The sequence below is a fragment of the Phaseolus vulgaris genome, chromosome 9 (genome assembly GCF_000499845.2).
Source record: "Phaseolus vulgaris cultivar G19833 chromosome 9, P. vulgaris v2.0, whole genome shotgun sequence".
Lineage (NCBI taxonomy): Eukaryota > Viridiplantae > Streptophyta > Magnoliopsida > Fabales > Fabaceae > Phaseolus > Phaseolus vulgaris.
In genome coordinates, this window is record NC_023751.2 from 28929450 (window position 1) to 28956049 (window position 26600).

A 26600-nucleotide genomic window follows, 5' to 3' on the forward strand; every position below is an offset into this window, starting at 1 on the left:
TGAGCTTGGATAAGGTGCATTAGTGATTGTAGTTATGATTGAAAGGTTGGGTTATGTAATTAAGATAAAAATGGATGATTGAATATGAGTTTTAGATAAAATGACGATAGTGATTTCCAGAAATCGAATTTTAGAAAGACTTCCAAAATAAGCAGAAGCATTTGTGTATTTTGTTCTTGTCATTCTATAAACTCTGTTATGGAAGAAGGGTAATTTGCTTACCAGAAATGAGAATCTATAAGTGATTTTGAATGAAAATCATATTGCAAAAAGCAAAATTCGGAATAGTAGTTATAAATCCAGGAATATGAATTCAGAAGAAGAAATTTGGTTTACGGATTCAGGATATTTCTATTATTTGACCTCTGTGACATAGTGCAGGTTGCAAAATGATATAATGCAGGAAACAAAAGCCTTATTTATTTGGAATAGAAATTGAAATAAATTTTATTTAATTAAAAGATTCAGGTGAAGAAAAAATCATATATAATGTTCCTACATATTCTAAGAGATGTAAGGCACCAAATATACGAGACTGTAATACATGCATAAATAACAGTTTAAAAGAACACTTTGCCATACATCAAGTTTCTATGGCAGAACAAACGAGCCGGTAATAAAATCATAGACCAAGTGTTGTACTTCCAAGTTTTAAAAGAACAGCATATCAATAAAGGAACCTCCAATAAAATAAATCAATATATACAATTTTCATGGTATGAGCATGACTCATTGTGATCCTATCAAGACCAGTACCCTTCACGAGTTTAACCAAAAGGCAAAACAAGTTTTATGAAAATGATGGAAAATCAGTTAAATTACCTACCTAACTCTTTCACTAAGATTGACACTTCCAATGATTTCCAAACACTCGTTTATGTTCCTAGCCTGCAAAAAAGTCCAGATGTGAAGATATGGTTTCATCGTATGTTGGCCCTTTATACTCTCAGTTTCACCCGTGAAGTATTCCTGTTATTCACATGCATCAATAGTATGCACATGACATATTTACAATGTGCATTCACCAGTGACACGGAAAACCAAACTCACACTCATGAGATTCCACCTAACACTCTCCTCAGATCAGACTTCTGCTCTGGAGTTAGCCTTGAAGGATACTTGACGTCAAGCTTAACTCTCAAATTTCCCTTCTTCCCAGGCTCTTTTGATATAGGCATTCCTTCATCAGGGACAACAATCTCGGCACCAGGTTTGACAATATCTGTCAATGGTAAGACGAGACTCCTTCCATCCAAGGTGGTAAGGTCCAACGTTTTACCTGTAAGGGCCTCAAGAAGGGTTATCTCCTGGTTGATCACCAAATCATTGCCATCCCTTCTATAAAGAGCATGCGGTTTCTCATCTATCACAAAAATTAGATCTGCTGGGATGACACCAGGCTCCTGGTTACCCTTCTCTGGGAAGGTAATCTTTGTTCCTTTCTTCCAACCAGGTTTTATCTCAATGGTCAAAATCTCTTCCACATTTCGAGGTTTGCTGAAATTTCATTGCACGTTACAAATATCGTCAACACAAATATCCACTTCTCAGATGTAAAAGAAAAAGAGCAAATTTTTTCCTTAAAAGAAACATTTCTAGTGTTGTCGGTACATACATACATACATACAAGGCAAATCTTTCCTATTTTCTGGGATAATCCGGTAATTAGATTAACAGTCTGATTACAATTTTCAAAATACTCTGCAACTTCCATATTTGGATTTTAAGAGACCTCTGTCTAAACCTAGTTATTAGAATCTAAGGATTCAGCTAGCTATCAATTTGTATCATCCGACGAATCTCAAATAACTTTGAATCTTTCTAAACATGAACGAATCAGAGTGATTTCAATAATTCTTTATTTTATCTTTTTCACTTTTCTTTCACTAATTCACTGAAAGAAAATGAAAAATCATTTAATAAGCTCAAATTGTTAAATAAAAAGGAATTGACGGAGCACTTTTGAACCTGTCTTATTGGCTGTTTCATATCATCAATTCCCTTCTTCCAAAATAGTGACTTTATAAACTCAAATATAACAAACAATTCGTTTAACAAGACTTGTTGCTAAGTTGTTTTAATCTATTTTTGGTTTAAAATTATAATATTGAATACTAAATATCACCTGTGTGATACATTCAAAGTCATTTTAGATCATCTAGGATTCCTACAATTTAATACAAACTATGATTCATAATTCAAAAATTAGTTTGGTGATTCACAGTATAAATATCGATTTCAAATGTTGGTCTAAACTGATAATAACAGACGCTCCAACTGCAGAAAAAACAATACTAGATTAATCAAATCACTACAATCAACCATAAAAAAAATGGCTTAATTTGGTCCCTATAGTTCCACTAAAGTTTTGACTTTGGTCCCTCATTTTGCAACAATGCACCCCATAGTTCCAAATTGATGCTAAAGTTTGATACCAAATAAATTGACTCTTTATTCACGGTAAGGAAATAATCTTAATTTAAATATATACAGTATTGCCCAAAAGATGCCAGATAAAACTAGCATTTGTAGTAGTCAGAGTTTCAAGAATATGTAATACTTGATTTGCCATGTATTGAAAAAGAAATAGTTTATCTGTGTTTTATATCAATAGCTTCTCCAACTTGAAAAAATATAAGCCTATAAAACATTTTATTTTTTATTTAATAGCCAAGCAACCCTTTTCAAATTAGCCACATTAAATTATATTTAGAGCTAACCTTCAAATTATATGAATTATGTATATAAACTACGACATTCCATACATTGACATGTGTGCCCATTATGAATTATCTTTCACTAGGATAGGCAAAAGCCAGGGTTGGGAAAATGGTAGGTGATAAAATTATTTTTGAAATCTTAGTGTGGAAGCCTAAAGTTCATCATACACGTGATGATCACTAAAGCAATAGGTTATAATCAAGGCAACTGCAAAGAAATAATATGTATTCGTCTCAATCAACACATTAGCCAATGCCGTTGTCCCGATAGCCGATTGTCTTAACAAAAGTAAGCACTATCCTAACTAAGTCAAGCTGAAGCAGGTGCAAATTGCACATGACATTCACTACGTGCCTCTTACTGACAAACATAAAATGCATACCTTACTGAATTCCCTTTCACAATAATTTATCGTGTCCACAAGGTCAAAAGCATAACAAAATGAACACTAAGGATTCCAAGATGTCAACGAAAACAACTTTCTGGGATATGTTATACCAACACTTACGAACAACATCCCTTTATCCGTAGACAAAAATCAGTCATGAAATTATTTTCTGTTGTTTAGAAAACAGCCCATGAAAAATTTCTATTTGCTTGGAAATTTTGCTCTTCCAAAATTGAAAGTGCACATATTCATCATGGGATTCATATTTACGTTATACAAGAAACCCCATGTCAAACCTGACATCATCACCTATTCCACAACAAAGTCCACCTTCGGTCCTTAGTTTCAATGTAAATTAAAATACTCAGCCATATCTTTGCAGCCAAATATATAATGCTAAATGACCCAAGCATAGACAAGCCGCATACATACATAAAGTGAATAATGTCAAAAGCAAAAGAGGACCAAAAGAAAAGTCGTTACCTAGTTGGTCAAAGATTTGGACTTCAAGAACATTCAAACAAAAAGGTGTTCAGCAACCACTACATAGTTCTATTCAGTCAAAGGATAAGGGAAGCAAAGTGTAGTAGGCAAACACTACAACTCTGGAACTTACAGCTATGACAATCCTTCATGGTAAAGAGATTTCACACACACGTACACACACAATTGGTCTAGTATAGGTATAGAAATTGGAATTAAAAAAAGTGACCCTAACCAACACCCTTTCAATTTCACTGTACTTAACTTTCACCCTCTGTTGGAAATTACACTAACTAACCTATAATCAACCATTTTGTCACACACACACACAAAAGCTTATCAACCGAAGAAAAAATAAAACCCACGAAACAATCCGACACAAGCACATTGAGTGAAATTAGGTTAAAGATAAGACTGTTTTACCCAAAAGCGTCGTAGACGTTCCTGGAGATCTTCATCTTCTTCTTGACGCCCTTGTAGAGGTCCTCCAAGCTGCAGGGGAGCGCGTTCTCGATCGGGGAAGCCTTCCTCGGGGCGGCGGCGCCGAACGCGGGGCCGCCGTTGGAGGTTCGGAAGAAGGCGTTGCGGCGCGAGGAGCCGACGTCGTCCGGGCCGAAGAACTCAGCGTAGATGTCGTCAGCGTCGCGGGGGTTGAAGCGGAAGGAGGAGGCGGGGGGATGTTGGCGGTGAAAGGCGCGGGAGGAGGAGGAGGAGGACTGCGGCGGCGGCGGAAACTGGCCGGATTTGAGAGCCTCCTCCCCGTAGAGATCGTAGATCTGGCGCTTCTGAGGGTCGCTGAGGACATCATAGGCTTCGGAGATTCGTTTGAATTTGGCCTCTGCCTCGCTCTTGTTGTCGGGGTTCTTGTCGGGGTGCCATATGCGGGCGAGGCGCTTGTACGCTTTCTTCAAATCGTCGTCGCTGGCGTTGCGATTGACTTTGAGTATGTTGTAGTAGTCCATGCCCATGACGGTGTCGTTTGGGTGCTCCGGTGCGGCGGAGAGGAGCGTCGGAATTGACGGTTAGGATTTGGAAGAACGAGATTGGAGGAAGAGGAAATTTAAAAATAAAGAAATAATGAGATAGCAGTTTTTTGGGATTTATAAAGTTGGTGTTTTTAAATCTACGTGCAGCGCACACTTCCAACACTCTTTCTTCTTCACCACCACAACACAACAACAACACAATCTTTATTTCTCACAAAAACAAAACCCTACATTACTATCTTCCTAACTACTTCTTTTACATATTCAAATATCTACAATCTATATTTTTAATAAATAATATATTCTCACATTCATTTTCTTTACATTTTCTCTTTTAATATTAAATATAACTACTTCCTCCCATATAATCTATATATTAATTTATTTTATAATTACTTTCATTTCAGCATCTTATCTATCATAAAAAATTTCACCACACCCAACAAATAAAAACACAAAGTATAACACATTTTAAAGTTTTCATTTTCTTTTTGTAAATTTTTAATTTTAATATTAAATAATAACTCAATTTATTTTTTTAATTTTTTTTCAAAAATGAAAGCACGTCGTGTGTGTTTCTATAAAGGAAACATAAGACTAAGTAAATGTGATAAGAAAAAAAAAACACTTTTGGTTGAAATTAATTATGCAATTCAAACTAATCAACTTTTCGTTAGCTTTTGTAATTTCGGAAACAATTTTATTATATATTGTTTGTTGAACAATCATTTTACCTTGAAAATTCATTAATAAAATAATTTATTAAAAAAATTATGAAATAAAAAATAATTTTAGAGATAAAAAATAATTAATTGTTATAGTTATTAAATTAGATAATATTTTAAAAAATAATTTTTTTATATTATTGTTAAATAGTTTCTAAATTTGATACTAGATACCAATTTAGAAACCATTTAACAATAAATAGAAACTAATTTAGAAATTATTTTTTTTCGCTTCTAAAATAATATCTAATTTAGTCGCTGTAACAACTAATTATTTTTGTCTCTAAAATTAGTTTTATTTCATGATTTTCTTGTATTAGTGATTATAATTATTATCCAACATTATATTATCACAATTACAAATTCGTAAAAGATAATTACTTCTCTAATAAGTCTAAAGATTTAAAAAGTAAAGTGCCAAAATATAACATCTTTTTCCAATAGAAGCATCATAATGAATAATTCCAATTGAAACGTGTTAAAAGAAAGTCAAGTTTTTCAAGTTAAAACTTCTATTATAAAAAAAACTTCATTCGGATTAAACTGATTTTATTGGTAAAATTTGTTTCAAAAAATAATTACACATTATAAAATTATATTCAACCATATTTCTAACCATATATAATTTATAATTTTTGTATTTTATTTAATATTTTAAATAATTTTTCTCTTTTGTGTAATATAAAAAAAGTACAGAGGAAGTTGGCATTTGCTTTGTATTTGTATTTTCTGATTCAAATTATATGAGACCTACTACGTTGGAAAGAAGATTTAAAATTCTTCAATTTCGGCTTTTGAATCAATAAAAATACTTTTGAAACAAATAAGCTATTGTCCTTTCAAATTGGTGATTTTGTTTTGAAAAGTTTGAACAAAATGATTTAGATTCCTTGAATTTTTTATAATAGTGGGTTTGAATTTTTTTTTTCAAAAGTAAATATGTTTTTTAAAACAAGACTTTATAATCTTTCTAATCACTTAAATGTTTTAATTTTTTTTACTTCATTTTATATTTTAAAAAAATCTATTAAAGTTTGAAAGGTTAAAATTATATTGATACAAAATTTGAGGATTTTTTTATGATACATAATCTATAAAGAAAATGTTGACACATAATCTCATTGGAAAGAAAAAATTAACTATAAGAAGATGGTTGAATAGAATTATTATAAACACCTTTAGCAAACTATTGGTGAATGATTTATCATATTCTATGCAGAGATGTATGATGGTTTTATAAAAACATGTTCACAATCCTTTTAGAGGGGATAATCAATAAATAATGTAATATGTAATAAAATTATCAACAATAACACAAAAACAATTTTATATTGGTTCACACCAACTTGAATTACATTCAGTTTTCCAATGCTAACAACAAAGGGTTCCATTAATCAAATGAGACTACTAGGGGTATATAAAAACATTTCTAACTATCTGATTACACAACGTCTCTCAAAGCTAAATACACAATGTCTCTCCAATTTATCAGAATTATTTTGAACAATTATATAATAGTGTAATTCAAAGATTAACTTTAATCTTTTATTACTCAATTGACTTATACTTAAGACATTTGTTTTTATCCTTCCATTAGTTGTTCATACTTGATTGTAACTAAATCTGTTGTCCCTATTTCTCCAAACTCAAGAATCTTGCTTTTGTTGTTGTCATCATAAGAGACAAATCCATTTTCCTTTTCTTTGAATTGGTATAACTTTCTTCTTTCTCTAGTCATGTGTCTTGAACAATTATTGTTAAGGTACATTAAGGAGTTAATCTTAATGATTAAGTTTTAAGGATTACCTTTTGTCACGTAGTAGGTTTCCCCTTCTTGTATATGCTTGTTGTGGGAGATTCTTTTTTAGCAAGACTTTCTTTATTTCCACACATCTCCTTCAGCTTTATCCATATATCTTTAACACTTATGCAAGATAAGATTTTCAAACAAATATCCATAGTTAATGCAGAAAGAATGATATGTTTTACCATTGCATCAATTTGATCATTTTCTTCAAATAAAAATATGCATATTTTTCATCTTGCACATTGTTAGTCTCCATTATAATCTAATCTTTACAACCAACAAATTCTACAAATGATTTCATTATGTTTTTCCAAATTGAAAAGTTTTTTCCATAAAACAAAGGTGGCTTGGTTTCAACCTCCTTAGAAAACAAATTTAACAAAGCCACCTTGAAAAACTCAATATCTTTGTTTTGATTAAGTTTCAAAAACCAACTCTAAGGCCAATTGCTAGAAAAAATTAGATGAGCTAGCTAAATCAAAAGAGGAGTAAATTGGTTTTGAAACTAAGCCGATTTTATAAGGTTGAGTTAAGCTTAAATTCAACTCCCTCCTAGAACAAAATGGTAATATTAACTTTTTTTGTTGATACTTGAGGTGTCAGTCTAGCTGAGATGTCAAGTTTCATAGTGATGCCTAACATGATAGCTTTTATAAAAAAAATGGTTTTGAGACTTTTTGAAAACACATCTTTATAAATAAATCATCAAAACTATTGTACTATACTTATGGACTTTATTTCAAGTTATATAATGATTTCTACAAGAGACACACATTTCTTTGATGTGCAACGAGCCCCTCTATTAGTTGCACATAAACGGTCTTTCAAATTTTTCATGCGAAAAAGTTGTTTTAACCTTCAATTATTCTAACATCATATTATTATAGGTGAGAAATATTTCATTATAGTTTATTCTCACTTGTGTAAAGTCTTTTTTCACCGGTCTTACTTTGAATCTTGCTTCCTGCACACCTAGTATTTCGTCCTTTTTCTTAAATACCCATTTTTATCCAATGACCTTTTGAATTCTAGGTAGATCCACTAGAGTCCATGTGTGATTCCTTTTTAAAAATTCAAACTTCTCTTCCATGTCACATTGTCAGTACTGGAATTTTATGTTTTCATAGGTCTCTATGAAGTTTATAGGTTTTGAACCTTTTATCTCTCCAGTCGCACTAAAAGCATAACAAATGTGATCAACATACCTAAATTGATGTGTTGGTTTGTTTTCATCCTCTCTCTATCATGCATAAGCTAATAGCCGAAGTTTAAGTTTACACATCTCGACTTACTTTGATGATGAATTGTCTCTTAAGTGACAAATCTCATCGCTTGAGCGACTCATAAGTATTTGAGTCAAATTCTATCCGTGAGAGAGATTTGATTTAGTTTCTTCCTTTCTTGAACGATGATTTACAATTTGGATAATGAGACTCATCGCTTGATTGATATTTTGTTGCTTGATCCCATAGTATTACTCAATTCTGGCTACAATATATTGCTTGAGACCAAGTTGTTGCTTGATCAATATATATATATATATATATATATATCAATATACTAAGAAAGTGTTATAAATGAGCTAAACTTAAACATTTACATATTAATTATACTCAAATTAAGCATATTGATCCAATTGATATCAAGTTCTCAAACTTATCTAAAGCTTTGAAATTCAACTCAAAACCAATTTTCATATTGTGAAATCATAAATTTTGAAAAAAATACAAAATCTACACAAGAGTGATTTTTTGTACTCTTTGTAAGCCAAAAGTGGTATAGAGAATACTTGCAATTAGTTTGATTAGTGGAACCCTTGATGGAGAACTAACATAGTTCTTGTTGACTAAACTAATATAAAAATTAAGTGTCTCTTTGCTTCTACTATTACACTTGTACAAACTTCTCCTATCTTTCGCATGTTGTTTCTTGTAGATTGTTTTTAACTAGTAAATTATCCATCCTAGACCATCTTCCCTTTTATTGTTTTGCAAATATTGTTAAAAATATTTTAAAGCTATATTCAATTCCTTTTTATAACTAATATGTTATTTTCATTTTTTCCTAGAAAAGGAAATGAATAATGATATTTAGACATCCTCTAGTTTGATTTAGAATGCTCAACCTTATAAACAAACATATTAATACGAACTTAGATTAATATAAATTCATTTTTTCTCGTTTGTTCATAATTGCGTCAACTCTAAAGTACATACATGAAAATAAAAAGAGGAGAGAATTGAAAATCAAATAGAATATAAAACGTATCCTCAATAGTAATTTTTTTTAGTTTAAGTATATTTTTTAGCTATATTCAAGCTCATGGCTATGGAAAAAGAAAGGAGAAGAAAGAAATTTAGAATTTCAATAAAAAAGAAATAGAAAGGTTAAAGAGAAATTAAAAAATTTGTGCTTTACAATAATTATGAATTTAAAGAAGCAATGATTTCAAATAAGTTGTGAATTTAAATAAATGATGGTGTTAGATAAATTAAGAATAAATTTGTTTAATTTTATATCTTATAACCTTTATAATATATCTTAAAACACAATTATAAACTTTTTTCTTTAATATTCACAAAAATAATTCGATTATTTTATAAATATAACATATCTAAAAAATAATTTTGCATTGAAAACAAACTTTTGTTGTGTATTTTTACTAAAATATGAAAAAAAATACTTTTTTTTTATAAATTCTTTTATTGTTTAATAAACAACATGAACTAGAAAAAAACATTTTCGTTTTTAGTAAAAGCATAAACATGCTTCCATTGTTTTGTGAATAACGAAAACATGTTCTAATGTACTTTTAGGGAAAATTACATACAAAGTTAGAGGTGAAAAAAAAAAGTTAAGAATAGCAATTGGAGATCTTATTGTCATTGTATTTTTTTTTAACGTTACATTTCATCTTTTTCTTATATAAAAGATATACTTTCAGAGTTCTTGATTGTTATTGTATTTTCTTATAACTTAAAATATTTACTATGGAAATTGTGTAGCTACATTATACAGATTACTTATGAAATACAATACGGAACGCAATCATGTACTATGGATTGTTTAAGTCGGAAGTTAGTTCGTGTTACACAAAATTCAGAACATAATTATTGATCTTGAAACTTATAGATTAGTTAATTCGTTATCTAGTTTAAAATACAAAAACTTCACAAATATCTCTTAAAGCAACTATGGGTAAAGACGCAAAAAACTTACCTAAAAATGCCACCACCACGACGAACTGCCACCAACAATCGCCAATTGTCATCAACACAACCCACCACCACCATAGAAACCACCGCCACCTTCAACCCACACACCTTTTTCTCTCAACAACCAATTGTATAACACTGTGTCTTTTATTGATAATTTTGGAATTTTTAAATTTATGGGGTGCTTAAAAAGTCATGGAGGTGCGGAAGAAGCTGCCAGAACTTGGTTAACCATTTTCCTTAAAATCCATCATCCCAAACACATTTAGGCCTTTTCTTCCTACACCTCCTCCATTACGAACTACACCTCACTACTAACGACAAAGACTAAAATACCCTCGTTAACTGTTCACACCGCTGTTGTCGCCCTACTTTGCACCATTGTCACTGCAGAAGAAGAGTGCAAAAATGTTGAGGAAAAAGAAGAAAGAGAGAACGTGTTGCTAAATAAAACACGTTTTAAAAAGTTTGTTAAAAAAGCTCAATCTAAAAAGATATTATATATATTTTTGAAAAGTTTGTTAAATAATAATATATTTCATGCATCCCAAAAGTTATATTATATGAAAATCTCATTTTAGAGATTCCAGAAAGCGTGTTCTAGAAGTTCAACAACACTAACATCATCGACTTGACGATAAATCGTAATTATTTCGATTACTTTTAACAGGCAACTTATTAATTTTGATTAATTCAATTTAGAAAAAAACAATTTGCATTCTAATTAATGTGATTATTATTTATTTAGGAAATGTATTATGATTAATTTGATTTAATTTTAGAGTGTAACTTTTTCAGAAAAAGTAACCCAAATTTCAAAGAAAGTTATAATTAATAAATTAATAGATTTTAAGGCTGGGCAAGGATGGAAGTTTAATAATAGTAGCACTAATAATGGGGATTTACTTGTATTTTCATCGAAATTGGTAATATAGTGAGATTTGGAAGGCCTCACCTTAGTCTGATAAAAACGAATGTATTTACAGTTTAAGGGTGTTCCAGATTATGTTCTACCTCATGCAAATTAACCATAAAGTTCATAACAGGGGGCCAAGAGAGAATGTGTAGACAAAGTGTTAAATAGCTACACTTTCAGACAAATTAAATTGCTTCAACTTCCAGATATCTAGACTTTCTATAAACATGCTCAGAAGTTCATATCGCCAATGAGACAAGTCCTATAACTGGTTTTCTGCACACAAGTTAGTAAAATCACATTTACCAATGGAATTATCAAACACAGATATAACACAGATATACAAAGAATTTGTAATTTTTTTGGGGTATGTAGCTGTAGCATGTGCTCCACACTTTTTGGTGACAGGCTATGAACCATCTTTAGTATGCAATTGCAATCCTCCAACGCAAGCTGCAGGCATCTAACATCCAATCCAACCAAGAAACCTAAGCTAATCAACTCCAACTCAAGATCATTATATCTTAAAATACTAAAACTCGAACCTTCCCAAAACTTGCTTTCATGGAGAGATTCCCAAGACTTCCAAGCACAACAAGTGACGCAAGAAAAATGAGTAACTGAGAGAGCATGGCATCAGGTTACTTTAAGAAATTACTTTACTCTCAAACCACCACAGCTTGACCAGTAATTCCATCATGAAGCTGAAGCGAGCCATCCTTCATTAAGTTTAGGCTCAAACTCTTGAATCTCTCTCTTGAATATTGCCTGGATGCTTTTCTCCAGTCAGTTCCAGTTTTCATCATTGCCACGAACTCCTCATAACTAATGCGACCATCCTGTGAAGTGAAAACACGAAATTGAAAAACGACAGAAAGACTTATAGAGAGGCAAGAACGTGTATATGAGATGTGATAACTGAAGCAAATAATTGTAATTTCCATTGAAATTTCTTACATAGTAAATATAATTACTAAGCAACAGTTATTCTAATAATTGAAAGCTAGTAATACTAAATAACAAATAATGAGCATGAAAGTCAAACCTTGTCAGTGTCTACTTCACGCATGATATCATTTAATACATCAGCATCAGTTTCTCCTGACTCATCTGCTAAGGCTTCTTGTAACTCGCCCGACTCAATATAACCACTCCCATCTTTGTCAAAAAACTTGAATGCTTTGTGGAAATGCTCATCGTTCTCCATTTTTTGCAAGTGAATCGTAACAGCTACAAATTCTCCATAGTCAAGTACTCCGTTCCCATCAACATCAGCCTATGTAATTCAGAACAAAGGAAACCATTTTTGAATCACAAATTTGTAACACAAATACACTTGAAAAGTCCAAGATTAAGGGATGAAAAGCAACTCAATTTATTTGACTTCAGATATATGAATCTCATTTCGAATGACATTATGACTGTCTCACTAACTTTATACAAAGGTATGTTGTGTTTTTAATAAACTGGTGCCACTTTCCTCTATGTCTAAAACAATCTCCGCAAGTGAGACATAAAAAGGTGATATTCATAATTGATATAGCCTTTAGCATAATTTTTTAATACTAATTAATAATTACGAAATATTACCATAAAATAAAGGCTTTTACAAGTAGATTCAGACATAAAATACACCACACTATTAGATAAAATGTAGCATACTGGCATATTAAATTATGCTTACTCATTGCAACATCCAAATAGCAAGACAAGTCACATTTATCATACACATGCCACATTCCTACGTAATTGAGTATATGAGAGAGAGAAATTCTAATTACAGTATAACGCGGTAATGATAAAAGAACTGATATTATTTGAAGTAACTACATTATAAATGATATATAATTATAGAAGTTTACCACTTCCATCAGCATCTTTATCTCTGGCTCAGCCAATTGTGAACCAACTTTCCTCAATCCAGCCTTCAGCTCCTCGAATGTTACTCTGCCATCTTTGTCAGTATCCATCAATGTAAACATATCTTTGATTATTTCTACCTCTTCAACAGATAAATGCTCTGCAATTACCTGAAACATTCATTCAAAGAAACCTAAATCACCAACTTCTCAACTTACTATTTAAATCACATAGAGATTTGAGTAAACAATCGTGCATAAACCAGGACAGATGCTAACCCGCAGAGCTCTCTTTTTGAATCTATTCATCACAGAAAACTGCTTAAGCCTTGACCTCACAATATCTCCTAATGGAACATTTGGAGCTTTCTTTGCATTTTGCAGCCAGGGATGCTCTGTAAACATAATTAAAGATGGTAAATATTCACTAGACTTTCTTCATAAGATAGACCTAATGTACAGTCCTGTCTCCCAACCCATGTCGTAAGGCTTCAAATATTTAACAATTATTTTTCCTTTTTGAGAAGGGCGAAATGGGTAAAGGATAAGGTTGATAATTATTTTGAAAAATTAAATGATAGACACAGCTGTTTCAAACTGTTGCAACATTATGATTTTGAAGCCCCCACAAGTTAAACCTATTTAGTTACCAAAACAAAACCTTCTAAGACACAAAATAGACTACAAATATCGCTGTTAATCCAAAGATAAAAAGAACACTATTCAAGTTAAAAGAAGTGAAAATTTATTCTCTCCTCACTCCTATCTACCTTAGCAAGACATAATGCATTTTAAACCCAGAAATAAATAGATTACGAATCCAGCTTAGGCTATAGACGGTGGTTGAAACTTGAAACCCATCTTGTGTAAAGTTATTGCTTGCTAACTAGCCCAGTAGAAGCACAAAATAGGAGGATCCTAAAAATAAACCATAAGTGAACAGTGTGTCCGGTTGAGTCAGCGAAAAATATATGACTTCGTGATGACTTTCAACCAAAGTTAGAGCTATGACTTTGACAAATGAATATTTTAATTTCTATATATTATAGCCAAACATACCAACAAAGTGTGAAGCGGTTTTCTTTCCAAATTCCCCACCTTCCCAGTTTCCACCAACTCATCCAAGCAATCCCTAATTGGATAACAACTAACAATTAATCCTAAGCTCCACCCACTAATCCCACTACAAAGGAAAATTTTCCTCAAGCCTTATAGCTACCTATTCTAGAACTGAGCCATGTTTAACAAATAGTATTAGGGTTTTTACTTTTTTCTTATATGCCATCTTCATTTTACAGGCTTTCTGCGGACAAATTTCGACCACGGTCAAGTCATATCATACGGTGCAAAAATCTAGCAGAGAAGGAAACTTATGTTTATGCCGCATCCATCATGGACACCGATTCCAATGTACAAAAGTTATAGTAATACCTGACAGGTCATTTAATGAAAGCCTACAAAACATACTGAAATCTGAAACACGCTTATCATAATTCTGGACCAAAACCAATTCCTACAAAACACACTGAGATCTGAAGCACACTTGTCATACCTCTCCACTAAACCCAATTCCAATGAAACCACAAAGGCGAAGGTTAACATATATCAGTACAAAAATATAAAAAAATAATAATTAAAAACCTCCCTTGTTCAAAAATCCATCATCTTGCCACCCAGTTAGTAGACAGAAGTACACTAAACCACACACAGTACAGAGAGTGAATGACTTACCAAGAACCTGTTCAGCTGTCAAACGCTTTTTAGGATCGGGCTCCAACATTCGGCGCACAAGGCTTTTGGCACTCTCCGATATCTGCGGCCAAGGCTCCCTCTTGAAGTCAATCACACCCCTCAAGATCGCCAACGCCACACCTTGCTCAGTCTCTGCCCCACCCAAAAGCCACACCAGAATCTCAAATCAAATTAAAACACAGCTAAATCCACCCAAAGTAGAACAACAAAACACAAATCCCTACCTGCCCAAAACGGAGGAACCCCACACAACAAAATATAAAGGATCACTCCAGCACTCCACACATCCACCTCCGGCCCGTAATTCCGCTTCAGAACCTCCGGCGCCATGTAGTAAGGACTCCCCACAATCTCCGCAAACTTCTCCCCTAAAAAACCCCCCAAATTTTTTTCAAAACGTAACATAACTTAAACAGTTCTTGCTGTAAGCTTTTAATTCTCTTACCTGGTTTGAAGAACACCGAGAGGCCAAAATCGATGGCTTTGAGAGCGGAATTTTCCTTCTTATTCGCGAAAAGGAAGTTCTCAGGCTTGAGGTCTCTATGCATGACGCCATTGCTATGGCACATCTTCACAACTTCAGCGATGGTGCGAGCCACGGCAGCGGCGGCGCGCTCACTGTAGTGCCCACGGGCGACGATCCTGTCGAAGAGTTCTCCTCCCTCGCAGAGCTCCATCACGAGGTGCACGTTCTCGTTGTCCTCGAAGGTAGCCTTGAGCCTCACGATGTTGGGATGCTCCGGAAGCGTGGACATGATAGCCACCTCGCGCCGGACGTCCTCAATGTCCACGGCGGTTCGCAGCTTCCGCTTCGAGATCGATTTGCAGGCCAGCGCCTCCTTGGTTTCCCGGTCCGTGCAGAGGTAGGTGATGCCGAACTCCCCCCGGCCCAATTCCCGGCCCAATATGTACGTGTCGCTTATGCGCGTCCTGTGGCTCATTGGAATCACGTCCTTCAGAACACGGATCGGCGCCGCCAACCTCCCCGGTTCCTCCGAAAACGGGTTCGGCTTTTTGTGGTTCGCCTCCTTTTTCCGGGCGCGGTTGCCGTCGCTCGACTTGCTATTGTCTTCCACCACATCAGCCTTCGCACACGCGTTACAGTTTCCCATGCTGTGTTGTGTAGAAGAAGCTTCTAGAAGAGTGAGAGAGTCTAGGTTTACTTGAGTAGTAACGCCGGCGGGATTTTCCGGCGAAGGGAAGAAGCAGAAGAAAGAGAGAGAGAGAAAAGTTGAGTGAGAAAAAAAGGAAAAGAAAATGGTGGGTTTTGGAAATTAAGTAATAATAAATTGAGAATTAAAAATACTATCCACTTATATCATTCCTTTCATTCAACCTCAATTTCTATCTTCAATTTTTCCAAAACGAATATCCCAAAGCTCAACACTGTTTCATACCATACACATGTTTTCATTTCTCAATAATTATCAATTTCTAATCATTTTTAATCTCTACAAAAATTGTATTCTCAACAACATACTCTACTATTTCTCTCTCTATAATTTCTTTTTCTATCACACGTGCTTCTAAATTCCTGTTTTAATTTATACACAAAAATTAAATAAATTTTGTCCCCTGTCATTAACTATGGGATCGAAAAGGTTAAAAAAAATATATCTTTATTTAATTCACTTTTTACTAGTGAAAGTTATAACTTTTTTTTATTTGATAATTTCTATTTATAATTTTTTAGTTTTTTATGAGCTTTGACTAATAATAAAAATATGTTACGATCATGTATTTTACCAATTTTTCTCTCTTAAATTATTTAGAAAAAGAATAATATATATGTTAAAATATATTTTGGAAAAAAATAAATCATTAGACCTTTGGATGGCGACAAACGATCTACTATGTCTCGTACTTTTGGCTGTGTCATATTTAATAGTCTTCATTTTCTTTGCTATACATTTATAGCACAACTGTACAAGTAATAAAAGTTCTGCTCTTAGCTAAACATGAAAAAAGAAACTTCTATTTCAAATTAACTTCTCATCTTTGAAAATAATTTGAGAAAATTATAATTTTTTCTAAAAATAATATATTTATGATGTACTTTTTCTGTTTATTAAATTTTCATTTAATTTTAGTTATTTTAAATATTGTTCTTTCATTTGATTTTAAAATACTTAAACTTTTTATATTTTTTAAATCATGAACATGTGTTAAAATGGTCCACTAATTCTCTTAATTTAAAATATTCTGTGAATACATTATGTAAAAAACTTAAGCATGAAACTGTAATTTAAATTTACACTTTTATCTGAAAATAGTTTTAAAAAAGAGAGTCCAATGTTGCTTTTAAACTATTTTTAATGAAAATCTATAAAGAAATGAATTATTGATGCATTGCCCATTATTGACAATTTATGTTTGTAATTATATAAGATATTTTACATAAGAACACACTATTATAAAACACCTAAATTATTAAAGCACCTAACCATTATATCACTACTAATTCTTATTTTATTTTCTTTAGTTCATCTGCATAAGGTGAGATGTTATAATTCTTACAAGTAAGTACACTAAAGATATAAAAAGAATTAAGTATTTACAATCACTTAAAATATAAATACATACTAAAATAATTTAGTGATTGAAAAATAAATTAATGAATTTTATATTATTATTCTCTCTTTTTCATAATTTTTATTTTTGATAAAAAATATTTTTTATCTGTTACTTTCTAAATTAAAGATAACAATTTTTCTTCTAATTATGCTCTTATTTCCATTCAGTAAAAGTTACAACAACATTAAATGGAAGTAAATATGAAAAGGGGAAAGAAGTATAATATACAACTTATTTAAAATTACATTAAAAAAATATTTTAAAAAATAAAAAAAGACGAGGTATTTAATTATAAATTGACATACTATTCAGAAGTATTAACTTTTTATGATAATAAATTTAGAAGCTATATGAAAATTGACTTAAAAATATTTATGTTATTGAGTTAATTAATGTGTTTAAAAAATAAACATACTTTTTTTTGTAATTTTGTGCATTAAATATTATGCTGACTATGGCAACAACCTTGAAAAATGGATAAAATTAAAGGCCTATCTTTCCACGAGGAAGGTCTTAGGCTGACAGCAATAAAACGACAACGCCTCAATGCCCACCATTGACCATTTTCATTTACATATTAAAATTTATATATATCTAAAAGTGAAAAAAAAAATAGAAAAAAAGGTGGGAAAAGAAATGCTCTTTCAGATTGTTGAAGTGGTTGAACGGTGGATGGGTTACGTTAGGAATATTTTGACTTAATAGCCCAACCAAAACATTATACTATATTCTAATTTTTTAATATAATAGGGTTTTATTTTATTACATTCACCTTAATTTACTAGTTCATTCAAATTATATAAGAAATGTGATATAGTGTTTTTTAGAATTTAAGAAACATTAATAATATAACTAAAATAATATGTTAGTTTTTATTTGAAGGATTATTTTGGACAGTATGAATTGTTTCAGAAACTAACTCAAAATGTCGAATAAAATTAATAAATTACAAATGTCTCCTATTATAGAAAATGATTAAATTTTAACAACTAAATTTGCTAAAAACATATCAATAAATTAAAAAAAATAAAAATCAACCACAATTACATGGACTTGTACCACCCTCCAATCACATGACTAGTATCTTTCTCAATCCAATGCAATTGAACCTAACTATTAGAGTAAACATAGTTGAATAGGTCAAAATTTCCATGCATTAAAAGTTAAAAAATTATTAAAAACTATTATAGATGAAGACTTTTTTTTCAGAAACTACTAGTGATATTATTACAAAGTAAATTTTAAATCTAACTCAACCCCATAAAATCGATTCAATGAGATGAGGTTTGCACCCATTTATATACTATGAAAAACTCTAATATCTAGTCGATGTGGGATCTCCAACACATCCCGTCCCAATAGCGGTCTGATAGCAGGTGACACGATAAACCCAACAAACACTCGTTAGGATAGACTCGAAATATTATTTTTATAACTAGTGAAAGTATGTATAAATTACAAAGAATATTATGAATTTTAATTTAGAGCAAAATAATGCATAACAATTCGATTGTACGATTGTCGGAGATTGGACCCATTTGCAATGTAGCTGAAGGCATCCAATACGGCATCGTATATGGTCCAGCTAATGCCTGGTACGGCACACCAAAACAATACTTTCATGCCAAATGCTTTGTTTCATCCTCCATTTTTCATTGTTCCTTTTGGTCATCTTTCACTTCACCATTTTCATCATTGCCTTTTTTTTCAATTCATTTATCTTAACCTATGATTCCAACTTGAGTTTGAAACCAACAAAACTTTTTTTTTTTCATTTTTTATGCTCTTTTTCTTCTAAATTCAAACACTCAAACACACCCTCATACAAATATCGTGATAAGAGGTTGTCAATTATTCTTATGCAAGGATATTTTGCTGAGTTATTAGTCATTAATTGTTAACATATGCATGGGGTTGTCCAAACCCTAATCCTAAAACACATAATTTGTGTATGATGTAGGGGTGAATGGAGCTCCTCAAATTGCAGCCTAAAAAGCAAAGCTTGTTTTACTTGCCCTGTCTTACCCAATGGACCTAGTTGAAAGGCTCATAAAATGCAATAGTACAATTTTTTTCTTTCTAAATATACATGTAACTTTTTAAATTGTGTGCATTTTCTATACTTGGTAGTTTTTGCCTATTTATTGGATCAGGGCAATTAAGTTGCTGTCATCATATATTAAGACAAAATAGCATTGCTAATTTGTGAAATTTCAATTGTTATTGCATATAGAATACTCAAGTTGGATCCCTATTTTGGTTTTATTGTAAATTGTTGTTATACGAGTTATGAGTGGTATATATTTCAAAATAGCATGAAAGAGGTTTATCATATTTCAAAATGGAATACATGCACTATTATTCTCTATGACAAGAAGAAGAGATGGAAAACAAAGCAAAACCATTAATTTTATTCAGAATATATATATATATATATATATATATATATATATATGGAGAAAAGAGAAACAACTAATAAGCATTAAGTGGAAGAAGGAATGACTTATTGTTGGATATCATAAAATATAAAATCTGTCTACATGCAATCTTATCAATCCTTTGTGAATAGAGATATTCTAATTTTATTGATGATCTAAGTTATATAGACTAACTAAGATATCAAGTTATGAGAAGCTGATGAGTGAGTTCGTACATACCGTGACATATGAGATGCACGACTTGGGTTGTATTGAACTTATCATAATCTTTTCTCTTCGCTAGTAATCTAAGTCTTGGGTATTTGATAAAGTATTAGTCTCTGGTAGGACTTACTTAATACAGATCTTCCGGAAGGAATCAATTCTTATTTTGTTTGTTAAATATCCTGGAGGTGTAGCATTGTTTGTGTAGGGATTTGAAGAATATTGAATAATTGAGAATTTGGTTTATGTAATTTGGTTTGCTCTTTTGATTGAATTAGGTATATTATAAAATTTTATTATGTACACGAGCAGATAATCATACAAGTGCAAGAGAGCTTGAAAGACTTTAGTTCATCAATAAAATTAGAAAGTTTTTAGCTTTGAATTGTAAATATTTGTATTTGTATAAGTCCTAATCATGTATTAGGAATGTTTTGAAAAAACTATAAGCTTGTATAAAAACATGTAGAATTTCTCTTAAAATAGTTATATGTATTTTTGGGGTATTACATTAATTAAATTTAGATTATGACTAAATATTTAATTTAATTAAGAAATATGTTTGTGATATATGTGGAATAGCATAATATAATAATATAATAGTTGTAAATTATTTTTGGAAGTAGAAATACCATTTAAGTATTGTAAAAAAAAAAAGGAATAAAATGGGTCTAGAATGAAAAATAGAACAATCAAAAATAAAAAAGAGAGGGTGTGAGAAGAAATAATAGGCACTGCAATTTTGGAGTAATAATATAGCCTTTCCTAAACAAAATATGATTAATATAAATTTTCATAGTGTCTATAAATTTAAAGAAATAAGTTAAACATTGAGATGAAAATATATTAAAAATTGTTTCAAAGTAATAATTGTTATCACTATACCATATTCACTCACTAGTACCAAAATAATTGGATCCAACATCTTATTCAAGAATAACAAGACAAGTTTTACCATACATGTGTCATTTCTTTCACTGAAACTTAATATTTCTTCTTCTTTTTATGTTTGATGAATAAAAAAAAATTATATTTTATGTTTATATTCATTCATTTTCATTCTCTAGATTGTTTTGAAAATTCATGTTTATAATTGGAACATTTTATCTGGATTATTGAAAAGCGAACGTGTGAAAGGAAAAAAGCACTTAGTTTGAAAATTTGTATTTGGCGTTTGCGTTGGGAAAGCATGAATTGGTCAACAAGGAGAGTTGAAGTCCTAAAGTTCAATTTTGCATCTAAAAAGCAATGGAAATAGGATATTAAGTTATCATCTTAAGATTCTCTATTCCCTTGTCAACAAATCATGATCACTTTTTTCAACAACGAAAAAATAGAATAACGATGATTCTCGCTAATTAATTAATATTAATCACCCAATCAATTACTTTCATTCAAATGTTGTTATTATTATATTATCATAAAAAATTATTAATTATATACATATACATGGAATTGTTAAAACATCAAATATTAAATATATTTTTTATTTTTATATTTTTACAAAATTAATTTTCATCTATAATCCAAAATTTAGACTTTAAATATATTTGTATTAAGAAAAATGTTGAAATGAGTCATGATCAACTATATTATGTACCGACCAAAATCTATTTATTACTTAAAAAGATATTGATAAATACTTATTTCAATAATTTTTTTATCATAAATATAAAAAAAATATAAATTTATATTAGAAACAAAAACAAAGAGTGAATAATTCATCTTTATGGAAAGGCTATAATAACTTAACAGTCTTCAAATTAATCCTCAAATTACGGGCAATAAATTAATTCATATTACCATTTGGCACAGGGCATGTTTGTTTTCTCCTTGTTTCTATCTTTTTACGTTTAGTTGCATAATGAGAAATGATGAAACTTGAATAAAGTTTCCCTTCTTCTTGTTAATAGAGTATGATTAACGTTGAAACCAAACAAAGGTAAAAGGAGTGAAAAACACGTATTAAAAAAAATCTACATATATTTTTATTTACTTCAGATAACATCTATACACCTTAAACTGTACTTAATCTGGGAACATGATTTTTTGTTTTTAAGAATAAGTTCCGTTTAAGTGTCTAAAAAAAGAGTTTCATTGTAAAGATTATTAAAATGGAAAATTAATTATAAATGATGTATAATTATGGCATGCTAATTAACACATTAATAAACCAATATATAATTTGAGACAGAAAGCAAGTCCACCGTGATAATTAGTTTTCTAATTATCTAAGTCTTTATTCTAGAAGGGGTGTTTGTTTCAAAAATTGTACAAGTGGTTAGAAGTTTCTATTGCTTCTAAGTATTGACTCTTTAAAATAAAATAAAAACAAAAACATTTGATTTGAAACAATTTAAATCAAGTTAATAATTAACAAATAAAGGTTTGTTATATTTCAAAATACAGAAATATTCTATACACGTTGATGAAAATGATTAACTTATAAATATGGGTAGAGCTAATCTTGATGATTTTTTTAATTCTAAAAAAAGTGTTATGAATGGAGTTAGAATTGAATTCATAAGGAAGTTTTATAAAAATTTCTATAAATAGATGAGTCATTCAAGGCGCAAAATGAATTGGGAACCAAAGTCTAGCTTTTAAATTTTGTTTTGTTGGTATGCTGAAAAGCCAAGAATAGAATATAATATGTTAACAATGGCTCTTCAAGAGATATGTATAGAGAAAATAGTAAAGTTCATCAATCTTATATTATACTTGCAATATTTTTTTCTATAAATATAATTCTTAAATTCAAATTGTAGTGTTTTATATAAATTTACACGATGTCATCTAATCAACTTATCATGTACATGCAATTTCTTATTTGTGATTTTATTGCTATTCATTTAGAAAAGAGCATGAATGTTAGAAACATTAGGGGAAATGAATAATAAAAAGATTTTATCCGTTATATTGAATTGATGAGATGATATATTTATAATGGAATCCACTTGTTTGAAAAAATATTAAACACAATTCTTTCAATTTTTTAGAGAAGACAAAAAAAAAAATAACGAAAAATTTGAAATGTAGATTTTTCTTTAAGTTTAAAATTAAATTATATATAAGTTAATTTATAGAAATTTTATCATGTGTTTATTTTAAGCAAATTTCTACTTTATTTTAGGTTCCATTCTCATCTATCTTCTATCCAAAATCCCATATTAAGCAAAACATCTATTTTTTAGTGTCAAGTTGAACACTTACTCAAATGTTCATGTCTTTACTCTTAAGACAACATATATCTTCTCAACTTATCCAAACAATCTTCATGTTTATTGCTCCTCGATAAGAACCTAATATGAATATTTTTCATCTTCCTAGCCATTCTAATCAATTTTTTTTGAGACAATAGAAAGAATACAAGTAACGATGAAATGATCAGATTCATAAGGCATACCCTTCCTACAAAAGAATTTTGTTTCTATTTGTACACTGTAAAAAATAATCAATTTACAGACGGATAATTATCGACAAATAAAAATCTATCAATAAAATGCGGTTATCTAAAATTTTTACTTACGGATGGCAAAAAACATAAATTTTATAATTCTAGTGTCTATTTGTAGATAAAATTCGTTGGTAAATTGAACGTCAATATAAAAAATAAGTATTATGGAAGTGATGTCCTTATTTGTCGGTAAATGATAACAAATATCTATTCGTTGATAAAGTTTATTGGTAAATTGAATATCAATATTAGAAATTAGTGTTATAAGTGTGATGGTCTATTTCATTGATAAATGACAACAAATGCTTTCGTATTTATTTAATTGATTTAATTATAGTATAATATCCTAAAAAAAACTAAACGTATTTCATGATATATAAAAATAATTCTTTGTATCGATTCCTTATATATCCTTCCACATAATTTGTAAAAACTTATTTTTTTTCAAACTAGTAGACGTCATATTAGCTTTAAAAAAAACTTAAAAATTCTATTAAACTTTCTGTTATTTCACCATACTCCTTTTCTTCTTCTTTTCACCATACTCTTCAATGGTGTAGATCTTTGAAGTGCAATGAGATTCTAAAAGAGAAGAATGTTTTCCTCTCCTCTGCAACCCATCACCTTTTTCTATTGTCTATAGTAATTCAATTTTTTCCCCAAATTTCTCTCTATTTTTATTTCTATTAGGAGGAGTATAAGGTCAAATATGCAACACGTTGAATCATCTGTGCCCTATTTCCTAAACACTATTAAAAACAAAATCAATGCGACTCACAAAAGCCAACAAAAAAAAAACTCACATAAACTTAGGTGTAAATATGTTACTAGGTTTTTATACAATCCAAGGGTTTATTTTCCATTTTCTTGTGTTGACTGAGAGACATGGAATTTTTTTATTCTATGTGCATGTTGTGGTGTAGCATCACTAGTGTATTAAAGCTCCCTGTGATGGCGACACAGTTGTGGAAAACAAATATCATTTGGTTGAAAAAGGATGCAACGAAAAGAGACCAAAGATGATGCAGGAGACAACAGAAGGACTATGGGATCTGCAAATTTTAGGATGGAAGCAACAAGGCAAAAGCAGAGTAAAGCTTTTCCTGGCAAGTGTAGAATGAGATACCTTTTGCAGCAAAAATAGTTGATGCTAGTGCAAGTGAAGACAATGCAGATTGTCTTAGCAACTTTGAAGGGATATTTGACCATCATTAGAGGTTTTTATGGGAATGGTTTTGGGAGTGTATTTGTAAGGAAAACAATTTAAAGTATATTGTGCTGGAAATATGCAGATTTGCTGCATAATATGTTTTCTTTTGTTTTTCTATAGTGCTGAAAAATGCAGAGTTGCGCTGCTCTGAAAAATATTGATTCTTATAAGTTTTTCAATTTGTTGAGATGCTTTTGGATGTTTTCTTGTGATTTGTTTTAGCATTAATATAAGGGTTGGAATACCCCTAAAGTGTTCCCTTTAATTAATTTAATTTTTACTGAAAAAAAACATAAATATCTTTCTTTGTTAAAGACTTTGTATTTGATAACCACTTTCGTATAAGTATATTTTAGACCAATTCTCTACAAATGTCTTCTAATGATATGAATGATATGACAAAACTACGATATTTCAGAAAACACATAATCCAAGTAAGAAAATTAACAAGAATCATAAATAATAGATTTTTTTTTTCACAGAAAACTTTGTTAGGAGGTGGATTTTAAACTTGACTGTTGGAGAAAAGCTACACAATGTGAGATATCTCCTTTGGAGTCAAATTAAACTTGGGAGACTGCTCTGCCTGAGGACAAAGCTACCATAGGTTGCAAATGGGTATTCAAAATAAAATATAAAACTAATGGGACAATTGAAAGGTATAAAGCAAGGCATGTGACAAAGGGACACACATAAACAAAATGAATTGACTACCTTGATAATTTTTCCCCAATAGCAAAGATGACCACCATAAGGTTGCTTCTTTCTCTAACTTCTATTTGTAATTGGGAATTTAAACAGTTATACATAAACAATGTCTTTTTAGAGGGAAATTTGAACAATGTGTACATGGTTGCTCCTCCTGGATTGACTTATATTCAACCAGGACAAAATGATAAAAAAGGAAGGCAAAAAATATATGAGAATTAATATATTTTCTATTTTTCTATTGAAATCAAAGTAGATTTTTTGAAAATATACAAACAGTACACACATTCTAGAGTCTAGCTAAAGAGAAAGAATGAAAAATAAAAAAGTCAATCAATAAAGACTAGAATCAGAAAAAACAAAATAAAGGTTTTACACCTGTTTAAAGAGAAACAACTAAAAATTAGAAAAGACACAATTGATTTTAACTTCCTTTCAAAAGCTTTCTGTCTATAACCTTTAATACATAACCTCATTTTTGCCTTACACTTATGCATTGGTTGATTTAACCTCGTTTTTGCCTTACACTTTTGCATTGATTGATTTAACTACTCTAACTTGAATTACTAGATGATTAAACCACCAGATGCAATCGTTGATTGAAATCAAGATATCACCTACTATTCGTTTGATAAAATTCTTTAAAACTGCATGTGAATTACCAATGCTAGTTCCAAAATGAATTTATAGAGTTGATTCAACAATTCAAAAACAATTGTTTCAACTGCTTAAAACAGGTCCATTGAACAACAATATTCATGCTTCTAGCAAATGCACCATTTGCTTTTATTGACAATATCTCCAACGCATGCAGAGAGACGTGCTGGAGAAGAAGTTAGGATCGCAACTCCATGAAATTACACTAGGTGACCTTCGATGTTGCCACGTTAGCTTCCTTGAGCAACTTCGTGATGTGAAAATCTTCTTGAAGGTCGAGGATGAGCTGGCTGATGCGTGTTGCCACACGTCGTCACTAATGCGAAAACACTTATTTCTGACAGCTAATATACAACATTTCGCTACCAAACACCGTTTATCAAAATGCGGTGACATTTTTGAAATTAAAACAGGTATATAGACAACATTTGAAAGAGGAACCATTGTCTATTTAAATCACTAAAGGAATAGACAGTGGTTCCCTCTGTGATTTAAATAGA

At 30.8% G+C, this 26600-nt stretch overlaps 2 protein-coding genes across 2 annotated transcripts; both read right to left on the reverse strand.

Annotated features, from left to right (window-relative positions):
• Window positions 1-667: 667 nt before the first annotated feature.
• Window positions 668-4844, reverse strand: LOC137821273 (uncharacterized). Its single transcript, XM_068625787.1, has 2 exons — window positions 4016-4844; window positions 668-1497 (listed from the first exon to the last, which is right to left on the reverse strand). The coding sequence occupies exons 1-2, from the start codon at window positions 4558-4560 to the stop codon at window positions 1053-1055; spliced, it is 990 nt and encodes a 329-aa protein (XP_068481888.1). The 5' UTR covers window positions 4561-4844; the 3' UTR covers window positions 668-1052.
• Window positions 4845-11388: 6544 nt separating this feature from the next.
• On the reverse strand, window positions 11389-16307 carry LOC137820505 (calcium-dependent protein kinase 10-like). Its single transcript, XM_068624629.1, has 7 exons — window positions 15298-16307; window positions 15077-15220; window positions 14832-14984; window positions 13380-13495; window positions 13104-13271; window positions 12287-12517; window positions 11389-12080 (listed from the first exon to the last, which is right to left on the reverse strand). Exons 1-7 carry the CDS (start codon window positions 15962-15964, stop codon window positions 11907-11909), a joined length of 1653 nt encoding a protein of 550 aa, XP_068480730.1. The 5' UTR covers window positions 15965-16307; the 3' UTR covers window positions 11389-11906.
• Window positions 16308-26600: the final 10293 nt, after the last annotated feature.

Bases quoted from the DNA above. Each gene is read 5' to 3' on its own strand.
- LOC137820505 (XM_068624629.1), bottom strand. From the start codon at position 15,964: ATGGGAAACTGTAACGCGTGTGCGAAGGCTGATGTGGTGGAAGACAAT. The intron at 14,985-15,076 runs GTAGGGATTTGT...TGGGTGGGGCAG, and splicing joins GGTTCCTCCGTTTTGGGCAG to AGACTGAGCAAGGTGTGGCG. The intron at 12,518-13,103 runs GTAAACTTCTAT...TGAATTACATAG, and splicing joins TAAAGATGCTGATGGAAGTG to GCTGATGTTGATGGGAACGG.
- LOC137821273 (XM_068625787.1), bottom strand. From the start codon at position 4,560: ATGGGCATGGACTACTACAACATACTCAAAGTCAATCGCAACGCCAGC. The intron at 1,498-4,015 runs GTAAAACAGTCT...ATGAAATTTCAG, and splicing joins AACGTCTACGACGCTTTTGG to CAAACCTCGAAATGTGGAAG.